Genomic DNA, 15,212 nt, shown 5'->3' with positions numbered 1-15,212 from the left:
TGAGCATTGATTATGGATCTAATTAAAATCATTGACAGCTTCAATCTTTGTTTATTGGTTCAGTTATGAGGATTTTGTTTTCTTTACACTAAAGTATGAAATTGTTTGTTGTTGTTAAGTGCCATCAAGTTGCTTCCAACTCATAGCAATCCTGTGTAGGGTTTCCAAGGAGCCACTGATGGGTTTGAACTGCTAACCTTGTAGTTAGTAGTCTAGTGCTTATCCTACGTAACCACACCAGGAATTTGAAGGTATTGTTACCATAAAATAATTGGAGTTGTTTGTGACTTTGCAGGTATTTTTTAGTACTTACAGTTAAGTTAGGAAGGTAAGTTGTTAATACACAAGACTATTAAACTAGCTAACTAGTTACCATGGAATCAGTTCTGACTCATGGTGAACCTATGTGTGTCACTAAAACTGGGCTTCATAGAGTTTTCAGTGGCTCAGTTTTCAGAAGTGGATCACCAGACTGTTTTCTTCCAAGGCACATTTGGGTGGATGAGAACATTTTGGTTAACAACCAAGTGTGTTTAACCATTTTTACCTCCCAGGGATTCAATATGATTATTAATGCATGTTAATGTTAGATTTTTTCAGTAATGAAAATGATTTCTTTCTTGATTGCTCTTGAAGCTTAAGGTACTCTTTTATCTTTGCGACAGAAGTCTGACTTTGAAAACTTTGCTGTCTAAATACTAGCAGCTAAATTCCAGCAGCTGTTGATGAGTTGCATGTTGTACTGGTACCATCAGTTCTAAGTTGAATTTTCAGGGTGTGGGCCTTAAAGTGCTCACATCCATTTCTGCACTCTGACTTTTTGCTGCTATAGTCCATGGGGTCTGATTTCAAGGTAGAAAACTTGGGGATGTAGTTGAGATACTGTTGTTGAAGGATATCTGATAGCTACTCTCTACTAGATAAACATCAATTTGTGAACTTATTCCCACCATTACCAAAATTAGACTGTTTAGTCACTGCAGAGAGATAGTGTGGTGTATAGCAGAGAGACTGATGCTGTTGGTCACAGACATATTGCTTTTAACTTTTTAAAACTTTTAAGTTATGTAATATTTTGAATATCCACAAAAGTCATAGTAAAAAATAACAGCTACAACTTGTATACAGAGCATTTTTCTGAGTGCTAATTTATGTTGCTGTTGCTAAGTGCTATAAAGTTGGTTCCAACTCTTAGCAACGCTGTATAGGGTTTCTAAGGAGTGGCTGGTGGGTTAGAACTGCTTACTTTGTGGCTAGCAGTCTAGTGCTTATCTTCCAGTTCCATATCAGGTATCACTTATATACTCATTTAATTAGCACAATAACCCTAGTATTTATGTTTTTAAACCTGAGGTGTAAAGAATTATTTCATTCTAGTTATAGTCTCTTTTAGCTCCCACCAAAGACTTTTTCCTGATTAATAGGTTGGGAAAGAAGGTGGGGGATGATGCTGATGGATTTTATGATTCACTTGTGAGTGATGGTTAGCAGGATTGTGATTGTAAACACTTGGAAATCTAATGAGGGGATTGGTCAGTGTTACCATCCTACTGGGTTTGAAATGAGCCATCTCAGCAGCAGAATGGGGAGGGGATCTGACGACCCATCAAAGAATAAGAGGCAGGAGTGGAGCACATCCTTTGGACCCTGAGATCTTTGTGCATTGAACCTCCTCGATGCAGGAACAGATGTGACTCTAGAGGAGTGGCAGAGGAGCTACAGCAGCAGGATCAAGAACCAAGGCATGAGAGAGAGTGGTGGCCTTCCCAGCCCACGGAGCAAGTAAAACTTAGTGACTTTGGGCAGAAGGCTTGCTTGTAGAGTGGGGTGCCTCCAGGCACTGAATTGGGAGAAGGAGGCTCGATCTGCTGCCCCATGGAACTAGTGCTGAGTGCCTTCAGACCGAGGCTGCTGTGGCAATTGTCAGCTCCCTTCAGACCACTCTGTAACAGTGGCTGGGTGGAAAGAGGCCTGTCTGTGGGCATGGCTGAGGAGGAGAGACTGTCCTGATTGGAATCGATATGCCTGAGCATTTCTGACCCCGCATTGTAACATATTAATGTGCCTAATAAACCCCTTACTGTGAGTAGGGTGTCTTGAGTTCTGTGAGGCCATTGCAATGAATCATTGAACCCAACCGAGTAGAGTGCTAAAGGAGAGATGGTTGGTGCCACAGTTCTTGAAAATCTCATTTTTCAGATGAAAAAAAGTGGAGATATAGATAGTTAAATGCATTTATCCAAAACTGGGTATTGAAACCCAAGCAGTCTAGGATCAAGTGCTAATCTTAACCAATACAACACAGTCTGTTGCATTTCAGCAATACATATAGTAATACAACAGATATGAATAATACCTAGCACCTAATCTTAATAGGTGTGACGCTGTGGGCTAATGTGTCAGACTGCAAAGTCAGTGGTTCAAGCTCACCAGCTGCTCCTTGGAAACCCTATACAGGGTCGCTATGGGTCGGAATCGTCTCAATGGCACTTAACAATAATAACAGTATGGCACTGTAGGGTAAGCATTACATTGTTAACCACAAGGTCGACAGTTCAAACCTACTAGTCACTCCTTGAAAACCCTATACAGGGTTGGTATGAATCAGAACCAACTAATTGGCACTTAACAACAACAACCTTACTAAATGTTAGCATTTTACCATACTTGTTTCAGTTATTTATACAGAAAAAAGACATGTGTTGACAAGCTACTTCTGACTTGTAAGTGGGGAGAGCATTGTATTAGACTGTGTCTATTGTCTTTCCTGGAGTCCTGGTGTGGTGCTGTGGGCTGGTGCGCTGGATTTGCAAAGTCGGTTTGATCCACAAGGTTGATGGTTCCAGCTCCCCAGTCTCTCCTTGGAGACCCTTGGTTGGAACCAACTCGCCGGCACTTAATAACAGAAACAATTGCCTTTTCTAGTTTTATCAAGTTGTTTTTCTATTAGCATCCCCCATACAAGCACTGGTCTTTTCTCTAGCCATTTGCATCTATCTGGTAAGAATTCAGTCAGTAGACCTTTATGGAGTCTACCAAGTGCTTGGAATTGTGTCAGATGGTAGAGATACAACCATAAAAAAGACCCTATTTTCGCCATTTTATCTAACAACATGGGGAGGTGGGTTTATTTAGGTGAAAGGTGAAGACTCTTGCGTGTGTGTGATGTGGTCTGTTACAAATGCAAACTTAAGCAATGGTGATTTTAGTCATGTCTGACCTGCTTATTGGAGTCTGTAGGCCTCTGTAGCTGTGGGTCAGTAACTCAGTTTGTTTACGTTCACTGTGTGGAACATGCCTCCAGAACTTGAGTTGGGGATAATCTCGAATCTTTGGTATTCAATATCTTGTTACCCTCTGGAAACCCCCAGTTAATAGGTTGCCTCTGAAATCTTCCATGTGGACCAGTGACCCCTGGAGTGCAGGGCCTCTGTGTCCACTTGGTCTGTATGCCCTGTCCTCAGCTCTGCTAATGTGTGGAACTCTCAGATAGATCTTGCCTTCCAGAAATTGCATGTACTGTCCCGTGGGTTTCAGGCTTGTACCTTGGCTCCTGTAGCATGTAAACCTCACTCTGTGCAGACTGCGTGTTGTTGTTGTTAGTGTTGTTGAATCAGTTTTGATGCACAGAGACACTGTACAGGGTTACTGAGAGCAGCTAGTGAATTTGAACCATTGACCTTATGGTCCCGTGCTTATCCTCCCACACCAGGGTTCTGTAGACTTTGTAGCTGACTGACTTTTTGGTCTCCTCAAACTTCATTCATTCACTATGTGTTAAAAAACAATGCAGTTAGAATATGGTAAAATACAATTTGGGGTCCCCAGGTGGTACAAGCAGTTAATACTTTTTGGTGCTAACATAAAGGATGGAAGTTCAAGTCCATGCAGAGGTGCCTTGGAAGAAAGGCATGGTGATCCACTTCCGAAAAATGAGCCACTGGAAACCCTGTGGAGTACACTTCTACTCTAATACACGTGGGGTCACCATGAGTCAATTGATTCTAGAACTAGAAAAAAAACAAAATGAAAAAAACCTGAAAGTCAAACAATTAAACAAAACACACCTACATTTAAAAATAATTAATTAATGCCTTAGACTTTGGAATATATTACCAGATCAAAATTTTTTAGTATTAAGCATCTTGAAATAATTTGTAAAATAGAATAAATTAATATAGTTATCAAACTACTAGTTAATGTTTTTTATTTATTATAAGCTTTATTGCAGAATGATGGCTCAGCTGCCCAGATTTTCAGCATGACTATTAATTATAGATGTTCTAATAGAAAAGGTGTAATCCTGGTGTGATACTGTAGGATAAGCACTGGACTGTTAACCACAAGGTTGGTGGTTCAAACCCACAAGCTGCTTATCAGAAACACTACACAGAGTCACTATGAATCAGAACTTACACAGGGCACTAACAACAGTAAGAAAGGGAGAGCCGATGACTCTTTTCAATTTATTTCCTGCTTATCAACCTTTCGTTTCTAGCAGATGGTTCTGAGTGGTTTTGGTTTTATTTTATTTTATTTTTTTTTAATTTGGGAGATTAGCAAATGTTTTTGGAGCAGATAATATTTTGGCATTTCTTTTAGTTAAGACTTTGGAATCTATTATACAGAGTCTCTTCACAGAAGATGGTCTCATTCTGAAATGAGATGATAAAGATATGCTCTTGTCAGCTGCTTCTCAAAAGATGGCAATAACTGTTTCTAGACATATGCCATGACATTTTGAGAAAATAGAATCATTTCTAACCCAAAGAAAGTTCAGAAAGTTTGGAAGTGAGCTTACTTCATGAGAGCCAGCACTCGAACTGGAGCCTGCAGACTTCGATCTGGGGTTCTTTTTGTAATGTGCTAGCTATTTGGTCTTCAGAAGCATCATTAATTTCTCAGTGCCTCAGTTTCCTCCTCTGAAAAATAGGGATATGTATCTGCTATTTTCATGACATTGTTTTTATAAAGATGAAGAGTGTGAAAGTACTTTTAAGTTTATTCAGGATACATAGTTAATATATATGGCATAATATATGGCGTATGTGTGCACAAGTTTTTCCAGTAGTAACAAGCATGATATACTAAATTTTTGTAATTGCTTTCTTATATGAATCTCAGTGATCACAACTTTTGTTGATTTCAAGAAAGTAGTCTGAGATTTGATATTTTAAAACTTAGGCATATTTGTAATAGAAAGTACACCTACTCATCGCTCATTGACTGTGTCATCTAACATTTTACCTTTTCGACAGTAGTTAAAAACATCTATCCAATTCTTTTGCACATTACAGTGTATGTGTGGCAGTGACAAATGCCAAGGCATGTTCTTGTTGTTAAGTACCGTGGAGTCGGTTCCGACTCATAGTGACCCTGTACAGGGTTTCCAAGGCTGTAAATCTTTATGTGAGCAGAAAGCCTCATCTTTCTCCCATGGAACAGCTGGTAGTTCTGAACTGCTGACCGTGCTGTTTGCAGCCTGATTCGTAACCACTACGCTAGCTCCTTTGCCAAGGTATGAGGCTCTAACAGTTGAGGTTGTGTGTCAACCTGGCTGTGCCAGGATTCTAGGTGTCTTGGCAGTACGTGATGTTATAATTTGGTAGTTATGTATTGATGTAATCACCCACCATTTTGTGATCAGATATGGCCTTCCTCCATTATTGCAAAATGCTGATTTTCACATAGCAAGCATAGTCTTTGGAACTTAACTGTGTCGATAAATGAGGAATGGGTGTATTAGTGGACAATTGAGAAGAATACTCTTATCTAAACCTGTGTTAATGACTTTCTGCTTTTAGGTATACCAAACTTGGCTACGCAGGAAACACTGAACCACAGTTCATTATGCCTTCATGTAAGTAAAGCTTTACCTCTGGTTTATAATGAATTCTTTCTTAAGATTGTTCTAAGCATTTTATTTTATTTTTCAAGGTTTATCAATTTATCTGCACCTTATTTTAGAAAATTGTTCTTGAAAGGGTTATTTATTTTGACATGTAGTTGTTGAATAATACTGTAGAAATGGGATATTAAAAACATATTTATAGTTCTATATCCTTCTGATACACGATCTTTGTCATCTTGGGTGGTTGGCAATTGTTTTTTTTTTTTTTTTTTTTAATATTTGTGTGTGTGGTAATTATATATAAGCAACAAACATTTGCCATTTCATCAGTCTTCCTGTGTAGTCAGTGACATTAATTATGCTCATCATTGTTTCCGCCACCAACCTTAACCATTGTTTCCAAGGATCTTTCATCCAATCATAAATATCTTAGGTTGGCAGTTCAAGCTCACCAGCTGCTCCTCGGGAACCCTATATAGAGTTGCTATGGGTCAGAACCGACTCGATGACACCTAACAACAACAACTACCACCACCTAGAAAAAGTGTTTCAGGTTCTTTAAGTTTAATTCATAATTTTAAGTAAGTACAATTCTTATAATCCTCTTGGAGTCCTGGTGTGGCACTGTAGGATAAGTGCAAGACCGCAAAGTTGGTTTGAGCTACAAGGTAGGTGGTTCGTACTCACCAGCCGCTCCTTGGAACCCTATACTGGGTCGCCACGAGTTGAAACTGCCTCAGTGGCACTTAGCAACAACAACATAATTCTTTTAGTTTACCTACTCGACGGCACTTAACAACAACAACAACAACTTTGGTGGGGTGCATAATCTTTATACTGTACATAGTCTTTATACTGTTCACAGTACTGAAAGATTTTTTTCTTTTTTTTTCAGTAGTCTGATGGGTTTTACTGTATTGTTTAATTTTTAGTCAGTAAAGATTGATTAGGCTTAAAACAAGAAATACCCTCACATTTTGACAAGAGTTCGTGCTACCCTACTCTGTTTCTACAGAAGTCAACGAAATATGAGTGGGAAGAATTATATGAAGTTATCTAAATTCTGGGTTGTTAGTTGCAGAGTTTGACAAAGAGTAAGGTATATCAATCAAGAGTAAAGTGAAACTCTGCTACCATAAATGAAACTTTTATAGGATGAGCTTTGAGCTAGAAATTGCAAGTTGTTCTTGGTAAATGATACTGTTAATGCCAAGATCTGGTGAACAGTACCGAATAGAGACAGTATACAGAAGTCAGAGGGAAAAATATATATTTTTTAAACTTTATTGTGAATTGGATGAAGATTTACTGAGAAAATCAGTTTTCGTTCAATTAATTCTTACACATTTTGTTGCGTGTCATTGATTGCAATCCCCATAGTGTACCGTCACCGATCCCACTTCCTTCCTGTGTGTTTCTGTTTTCATTCCTCCTTCTTTCCTAGCCCTTATGAACTTGGACCTTGGGTAATTGCTGCCCTTTTGTTCTCTAGTGGTTGACTACTCAAAGGTGTGTAAATCTCTCTAGTGTTATTGTTCCCCTAATAAACTTGTCTATTGTTTTGCTGAAAATTGAACCAGCAAAACGAACCAGGTAAGTTTATTTCCAGACCTAACGGGTGATTAACAGCCACAGTCTCCAGGGGCTTACCAGTTTCTATCTGACCAGTAAGTCTGGTCTTTTTTATGATTTTGAATTTTGTTTCACCTTTTTCTCCTACTCTATTCAGGACCTTCTAATATCCCTTTCAGAGCAGTTGTTAGTGGTTACTGGGCACCAACCATCTAGTTCTTCTGATCTCAAGTTTGTAGAGACTAATGTCCTCGGGTTTCATTAGCTCATTGCATTAGTTGTTTCCACACATCTTTGATTTCTTCATTTTTCTTCAATTTTCTTCTCAAGGAAAGAGCTGTAGTTGCACCTAAATGGTTGCTCATAAGCTTTTAAAACCTCAGTCACTGCTCACTAAAATAGGATGTAGAAGATTGTCTTTGTGGGCTACGTTATGTCAATTGACATTGATGTTCCCAAGACCATGGACGACCTAAGTCCCCAGGCCCAGTGACTTGTTCAAATGAAAAAACCATGATTAATATTTCATCAAGGGAATACTACGGTCAAGTCCTTTGTAAGTATGGATATTCGTATCTATTGTAAATGTATTCAATTCCTTGAGCACATTTAATTCACCTCCTTCCAGTTCTGTGTTTGATAGATAACTGATCATAAATTTGATTCTTTTCTAGATGTGGACCCTTTCTAGATATACCAGGAATGGTGTATCCTAGATAATAGGAAACATGGGTCTGCTATATCCTTATTTAAAATTATAAGCTGGCCTTCTGTAGTTTGCATCTTTTGTGGATTTTATTGTGAGTAAGGAGTCCCAGTGGCGCAGTGTGTTAAGTGTTGGGCTGCCACTTTACACTCTGTGGGAGAAAGATGGGCAGTTTGCCTCCATAAAGATTGGCAGCCTTGGAAACCCTGTGGAGTTGTGCTACTCTGCCCTGTAGGGTGCTGTGAGCCAGAATCTGCTGGATGGCAGTGAGTTTGGTTTTAGTTAAGTGCAACATTTCTAGAAGGCTGACCTTGCACCTTTTGCTTTAAAGCACTGCCATTTAAAACTGTCAGCGGTGTTCACTTCGCTGCCTCACTTAACCTGTCATCGTTAATAGAGGGAATTGGAGTCAGTTATTAGCAAGGTTTCATTCACTGTCAGAAGTCAAGAGAACTCTCAGATTGGTGCTGTCAGAATCTTAGCAGTGGCAGAAGCTAGAAAGATAATAAAAATTCCAAAAGGTAGGAGTGAAAGAACAGCGATATCGTTGGCTAAATTTGTTGCGAGAGAAAGAGAAGCACCAGGAGGCAAGTTTACAAGATGATTGGGTAGAATCCAGGGTGTTAAAAGTTCTGCAAGCTGAACCATTTTTCTGATTAAAGGGGCCCACTCACAAGGGGAAACTCAGTTATGTAAAAGAGGACTTTAAGAAGAGAAATGGCAAAGCTGTGTGTGTGTGTGTGTACAAAGTCCTGGAACAAGATTTCTGATCCTGATGGGGACAGCATTAGCCAAAAGAGTACGGGTAAAGACCCTTGGTTTATGCGAAGAAATATAAGTCCATGTTGATACGAAAAACAGCAGTTCCAAACAGAGGGTGTGGCAAGGAGATATGGTTGAAGATGGGAGAAGAGACTTCTGATGCAAGATTTTAAGTTGTCAGCTTAAGGAATTTCATCTTATTTTATTTAACAGGAATTTCCAAACTGTTTCTGAGGGGTTTGAAGAATTTTGCCGGCTGGATTAGCGAGGTTCTGGGTCTGATCCCTGCTCTACAAGAGCAGCCATCCCTTGATCTGTTTGTTTGTTTGAGTTCTGTGTCGAATTGGCATAGTTGTTTGAAGAAAGTTTTTCCCTGACTGTTTTGTTTGGTTTAGTTTTAAGTTGTTGGAGTTATTGGGAGTCTGAAAAGTTCAAGCAGAGGATCATATGGTGATCATTTGCATAAAGAGGATTTAGGTAGATCAAGGAGAAAGTAGGGGAGCAAGGCATAGTAAGACTTACAGCATTTCAAGATTTTAGGTGTAAAGATCCAATGTTGTTTTGTTGTTAAGTGCTGTTGAGTCAGTTCTGACTCATGGTGACCCTGTATAGGGTTTCCAAGGAGTGGTTAATGAATTTGAACCACTGACCTTGCAGTCTAGTGTCTTATCCCACAGTGCCATACTAGGACTCCAATAGATAGTGGAATAAAAAGTTCAGTGCTTAAGGGAAAGTTCTACACTGGGAATAGAAATTGAACCCTAAGATAAGTTTGTTTTTACTAAATTTATTGTTGCTGTTAAGTGTCCTTGAGTTGGTTCCGACTCATAGCAACCCTGTATAGGGTTTCCAAGGAGCGACTGGCAAGTTTGAACCATCTACCTTTTAACCTTTTAGTTAGCAGTCCTGTGTTTATCCTACAGCACACTATAGAGTTTAAATATTTTGGAAAACAATATAAAAGACAATGAAACAGACATAATGTACCTTACATACACCCTAGAATGAACAAATGTTAGTATGTTGTCATAGTTGTGTCAGAGTAACTAAAAAGCTAGCTAAGTAACTGTTATGCATTGAATTGTGTCCCCAGATATGTGCTGTAAATCCTAACCTTTGTGCTACTGATCATAATCCCATTTGGGAATGAGTTGTTTAGCTATGTTAATGAGGTAGGATGAGTGTAGGCTAGAGTTTAAATTAATCTCTTTTGAGATTCAAGGGAGATTAAACAAGCAAACAGAAGAGCAGAGATAGGGAATGATTGATGCCAAGCCACATGGAGAACTCCAAAGGAACCAGGAAACAAACTGAAGAGACAAGGACCTTCCTCAAGACCCAACAGAGAGAGAAAGCTTTTCTCTAGTCAGCATTCTAAACTGTGAGGAAATAAATTTGGTTTGTTATAGCTGCCCACTGGTGGTTTTTCTGTTAGAGCAGCACTATAGACATATAATATGCTAACTAACTACATTACAGATGATTACTTTTTGTTAAGTGCTGTCGAGCCGGTTCTGACCCATAGTGACTCTGTATAGGGTTCTGAGGAGTGGCTGGCAAGCTTGAACTACCAACTTTGCAGATCAAACCGACTTTGTAGTCTAGCGCATTAACCCACAACACCACTAGGCTCCTCTTGTCTGCTCTCCGTTTCCTTCCTACCTTTCTCTTGCTCTTTTTCTCTACTGGTGAATATTTTTTGGTAGATATTCAGCTCATGTTTTTATCCTGTATGTCAACGTGCATTAATATAATATACAGTAATGTTTCATGAGTTTAAAAATCTATGAGATGATATACTGTAAATAACTTTCTGTTGCCCTTTCTAAAGTTACTCAATATTATATTTTTAAAATTTATCTGCATATAAAATATATACAGATCTAGATCAGAATTCTAACACATGAATATACAATGACTGTTGTTTTTTTTTTCACTTGGTCATTTTCTAGTTTTCTCTGTCACACAGAATTGTACAGTAAACATCTTTATACACATGGCTGGTTTCTGTACAGAAAATAGTCAGGAATGTGATTGTTTCATCATAGGATGTGTACATCTTCAACTTTATTAACCCAAAAACCACCCAAACCCACTTCCACTGAGTTGATTGCGACAGATAACAACTTTATATTGTTGTTGTTGTTAAGTGCCATTGAGTCAGTTCCGACCCGTAGCAACCTTGTATAGGGTTTCCGAGGAGCAGTTGGTGAGCTTGAACCACTGACCTTGCAGTTCAGATGGCTTTGCAGTCTGGCACATTAACTCACAGCACCATACCAGGACTCCAACAACTTTATATAGGGTTTGTGAAACTGTAAATCATCTTGCTCCTTAGGAGCAACTGGTGGGTTTGAACCACCAACCTTGCCTGTAACAGCTCAAGTCTAACCCACAGTATCACCAGAGCACCTTTTAAACTTTATTGTTGTAGTTAAGTGCCATCTAGTTGGTTCTTACTCGTAGCAACCTTATGTAGGGCTTCTGAGGAGAGGCTTGGTGAGTTTGAACTGCCAACATTGTGATTAGCAGTACACTGCTTATCCTACAGCACCATACCAGGGACCCTTATTAGGTATGGCCAAATTATACTACTAAGTGATTTTAGTAATTTATCCTCCATAGACAGTTTCTAAGACTTTTTTGTTTCCTACATCCTTGACAACATTTAGTAGCATCAGTCTTAATTGTTTGCTAGTATAATAGCAAAAAAGGGTACTAAGCGTCCATCCCACAGAGCTCTCTACTCATTCGGGTTTGACAATTCATTGCAGTGGGGTTTATTAGGAAAGTTAACGCATTACAATTCAGGGTCGGAAATGTTCGGGGCACAGTTCTTCCAGTCAGGGCAGCCTTTCTCCTCAGCCAAGCTCACAGACAGGCCTCTCTGTGCTTGTGTTACAAAATGTACTCTGTTTTCAGGCTATCAATAAATGTCCACAGGGCATACCACTCCACCATAAACTTATGCCTGAAGGCACTCAGCTTTAGCCCTGAGGGTTAACAAACCTGGTTCCCCCAGTTAAGTTTGTGGAGGTACCCCAGTCTAAGCAAGCCTCCTGCCCACAGTCACTCAGCTTTACCTCATAGTCTGATTCTTAGTTCTGCTGCTGCTTGTCTCCTTCTCTGGTGTCACAGCTTTCTGGTCCTGGCTGGAGGCAGTTCAATATACAGGGATCTCAGGGTCCAAAGGATGTGCTCCATTCCTGGCTTTTCCTCTTTGGTTGCAGTGAGATCCCCACCCGTTTCTGAGATAGCTCACTTTATACCTGTTCTAGAGTTGCAGCTTTTTACAGTCACAATTTACTCTCTTAACTCCGCACAACAGAAATCATAGAATCGTACCAGCAGTCTTTCCCACCTTCTCATATCCCGACCCATTGGAAATATAGTCATTTGGTGGGAGGAAAACATATTAAATATTCACTGCACCACACTAATAAATGTAAAATAATGTCTGATTTAAAAAAAACCCAAGAATTTTTTAAAAAGTTATTTCTTCAATTACTAGAGGTTGAACACTTTTCAGGCTCATTTTTCTTTTGTACTTTTTTGTCTTTAATAAATTTGTAGTAATTGTTGCATCTTTTGATACTACTTTGCAGGTATCTTAATGTCTTCTTAAAATATTTTTATCATATGTTGTTGTTGATGTTGTACAACCTCAAGTCAGTTCTGACTCATAGTGATCCTGAATAGAGTTTCTGAGGAGCAACTAGTGAGTTTGAACTGCTGACCCTACGATTCAAACTGACCTTATAGTCCAGTACATTAACCCACAGCGCCACACCAGGACTCATGCAGCAAATTTTATGAGTTTTTTATGAGTCAAATTTTATGAATTTTTAATCATATAACAAATTTAAATTTGTTACAGTCAGACTTTTCTATCCTTTTCTTTTATAATTCTTTATATAAAAATGCTTTCTTACTGTAATATTATAAAGAAATTATCATATTTTCTTGTAATACTTTTGACATTTATTTTTTCAGCACGATGTGAGAAATACAGTTAATTATATTTGTTTTCCAAATGGAAAGGCAGTTAGTTGTCCTAGGGCCTTTTATTTACTCATTAGTATTGAGGGGCTTACAGAATGTTCATGGAAACATGTAATTATCTCTTAATTCCACTTGTCCATGAACTTTATGAAGGTCCCATGTACATTTTTTCTCTGACTTATTTAGACAATCTATTTTTATCATATTGGGTTATCATATATTCATTGTTCAATTCACATATATATGTAGTGTATTTCTATTGTTTTTATTCTGTTTTATTGATGTATTTGTATATCTGTGCTCTGAATTTGCACTTCTTAAATACTGATACTGTATTTACTTAAATCCATCTTAGTGTATCAGGTGTCTAGTATTTCTCTCTTTTTTCCCCATCAGAAGGTTAAGTGCCGTTGCGTCAGTTCTGACTCATAGTGACCCTATAGGGTTTCTGAGGTGCAGCTGGTGAATTTGAATTGCCGACCTTGTGGTTTGCATTCCAGTGCTAATCCTATAGCAATGTACCAGGAGGCGTCTTGGCCAATCTTAGACCCTCACTCTTTACTTTTAACAGTCCATTTAAGTTCCATGAAAAATGTAAATAATGTTTTTATTACAAAAACAAATTTATAGATTAATTTGGGAAAATTTGTTATCTTTATAAATTCAATATTTTTATTCATGTATATGGTTGTTAAGTTCTATCGAGTTGGTTCTGATTCACAGTGACCCTGTATAGGGTTTACAAGGCTTGTAATCTTCTTTGGGACAGAAAGCCTCATCTTTCTGCTTTGGAGTAACTATCAAGCTTGAATTGTGGATCTTGTGGTTCACAGTTCAATGTTCAATAAGGTAGATCTTGTTTTCTTGCTGTTGTTAAGTGCCATAGAGTCGATTCTGCCTCATAGCAACCCTGTATAGGGTTTTCAAAGGAGTTTCAACCTCATGGTTCAAACCAAAGTTGAGGTCTAGTGCATTATCCTGCAGTGCCATACAGGACTCTGTAGGTTCCTTAGTAATGTTTTGTAACATTCTTTCCAGACTTCATACACTTTTTGTTAGATTTATTTTAGATACCTTTATATTCTTATTTCTATTTTTGAATTTTTAAAGATCACTTTTTCCAATTAATTTTTGCTAGCCTGTAGGGTTACTTCTGGTTTTTTTAAAGTAATTTCTGAATCCAGTAACCTTGGTGACCTGTCTCATTAGTTTTACTAACCTGCAGATTATTTTAAGTTTTCTATACATATTATTATAATGCCTGCAAATAATGGTTATTTTGTCTGTCATAGTATTTATACTTTACCCTTTTTTTTTTTTTTACAAGTTTTGGTTGCACTAAAACTTCTACCACAATGATGCTAGACCAGGGGATAGGATACACTGTACCTTTGTGATTTTAAAGAGAATGATTTTAGTGTTTCACTAGTGTTAATTGCAGAAAATGCTTTTTTCAGGTTTATTAAATTGGGAATGAAAGAAACTTTATCAGAGTTTTTTTATTTTTAAATCCTGAGTAGGTGTTGACATTTAAGACTTTCTTGTAGCTACTGACATTATAATATGGTTTTGGAATTTAATCTGTTAGTGTGCTAAACTGTTGTTGTGAGGTGCCTTTGAGTTGGCTCTGACCCATAGCAACCCAGTGTATAACAGAATGACACACTGCCTGGTCCTGCGCCATCCTCACAACTGCTGCTACACTTGAGCCCATTGTTGCTGCTATGGTGCCAGTCCATCTTGTTGGAGGTCTCCCTCTTTTTAGCTGTCCCTTCACTTTACCAAACATGATGTCCTTCTCCAGGGACTGGCCCCTCTTGACAACACATCCAAAGTATGAGAGATGAAGTCTGGCCATCCTGGCTTCTAAGGAACATTCTGGTTTTGCTTCTTCCAACAGTGATTTGATTGTTCTTCTGGCAGTCCATGGTATCTTTAAAATTATTCTACCAACACCATAACTCAAATGCATCAATTCTTGTCTGGTCTTCCTTATTTACTGTTCAGCTTTTGCATGCATATGAGGTTATTGAAAATACCAGGGCTTGGGTCAGGTGCACTTTAGTCCTCGTACTCGTGAACATTTTAAAGAGGTCTTATGCAGCAGATTTGCCTAATGTAATATGTCCTTTGATTTCTTAACTGTTGCTTCCATGAGTGTTGATGGTGGATTCAAGCCTAAAGAAACCTTTGACAACTCCAATATTTTTTCCACTTATCATGATGTTATTTAATGGTTCATTGGTCAGGATTTTTGTTTTGTTTACATTGAGGTGCAACCCATGCTGAAGGATGTAGTCTTTGATCTTCATCAGTATC

The 15,212-nt window shown here is 38.4% G+C and overlaps 1 protein-coding gene across 1 annotated transcript in view; it reads left to right on the top strand.

The window, feature by feature from the left end:
- ACTR3B (ARP3 actin-related protein 3 homolog B (yeast)) overlaps positions 1–15,212 on the top strand; it is a 237,677-nt gene that overhangs the window by 29,934 nt on the left and 192,531 nt on the right. The window contains exon 2 of the mRNA XM_006873668.1: positions 5,805–5,860. Within this exon, the coding sequence (XP_006873730.1) occupies positions 5,805–5,860 (56 nt within the window). The remainder of the gene's footprint in view (positions 1–5,804; positions 5,861–15,212) is intronic.

The sequence above is a fragment of the Chrysochloris asiatica genome, unplaced genomic scaffold (assembly GCF_000296735.1).
Source record: "Chrysochloris asiatica unplaced genomic scaffold, ChrAsi1.0 scaffold00249, whole genome shotgun sequence".
Taxonomy (NCBI): Eukaryota; Metazoa; Chordata; class Mammalia; order Afrosoricida; family Chrysochloridae; genus Chrysochloris; species Chrysochloris asiatica.
Note: the sequence above shows the minus strand (reverse complement) of the source record. Positions and strands in the feature narration are given on the sequence as shown.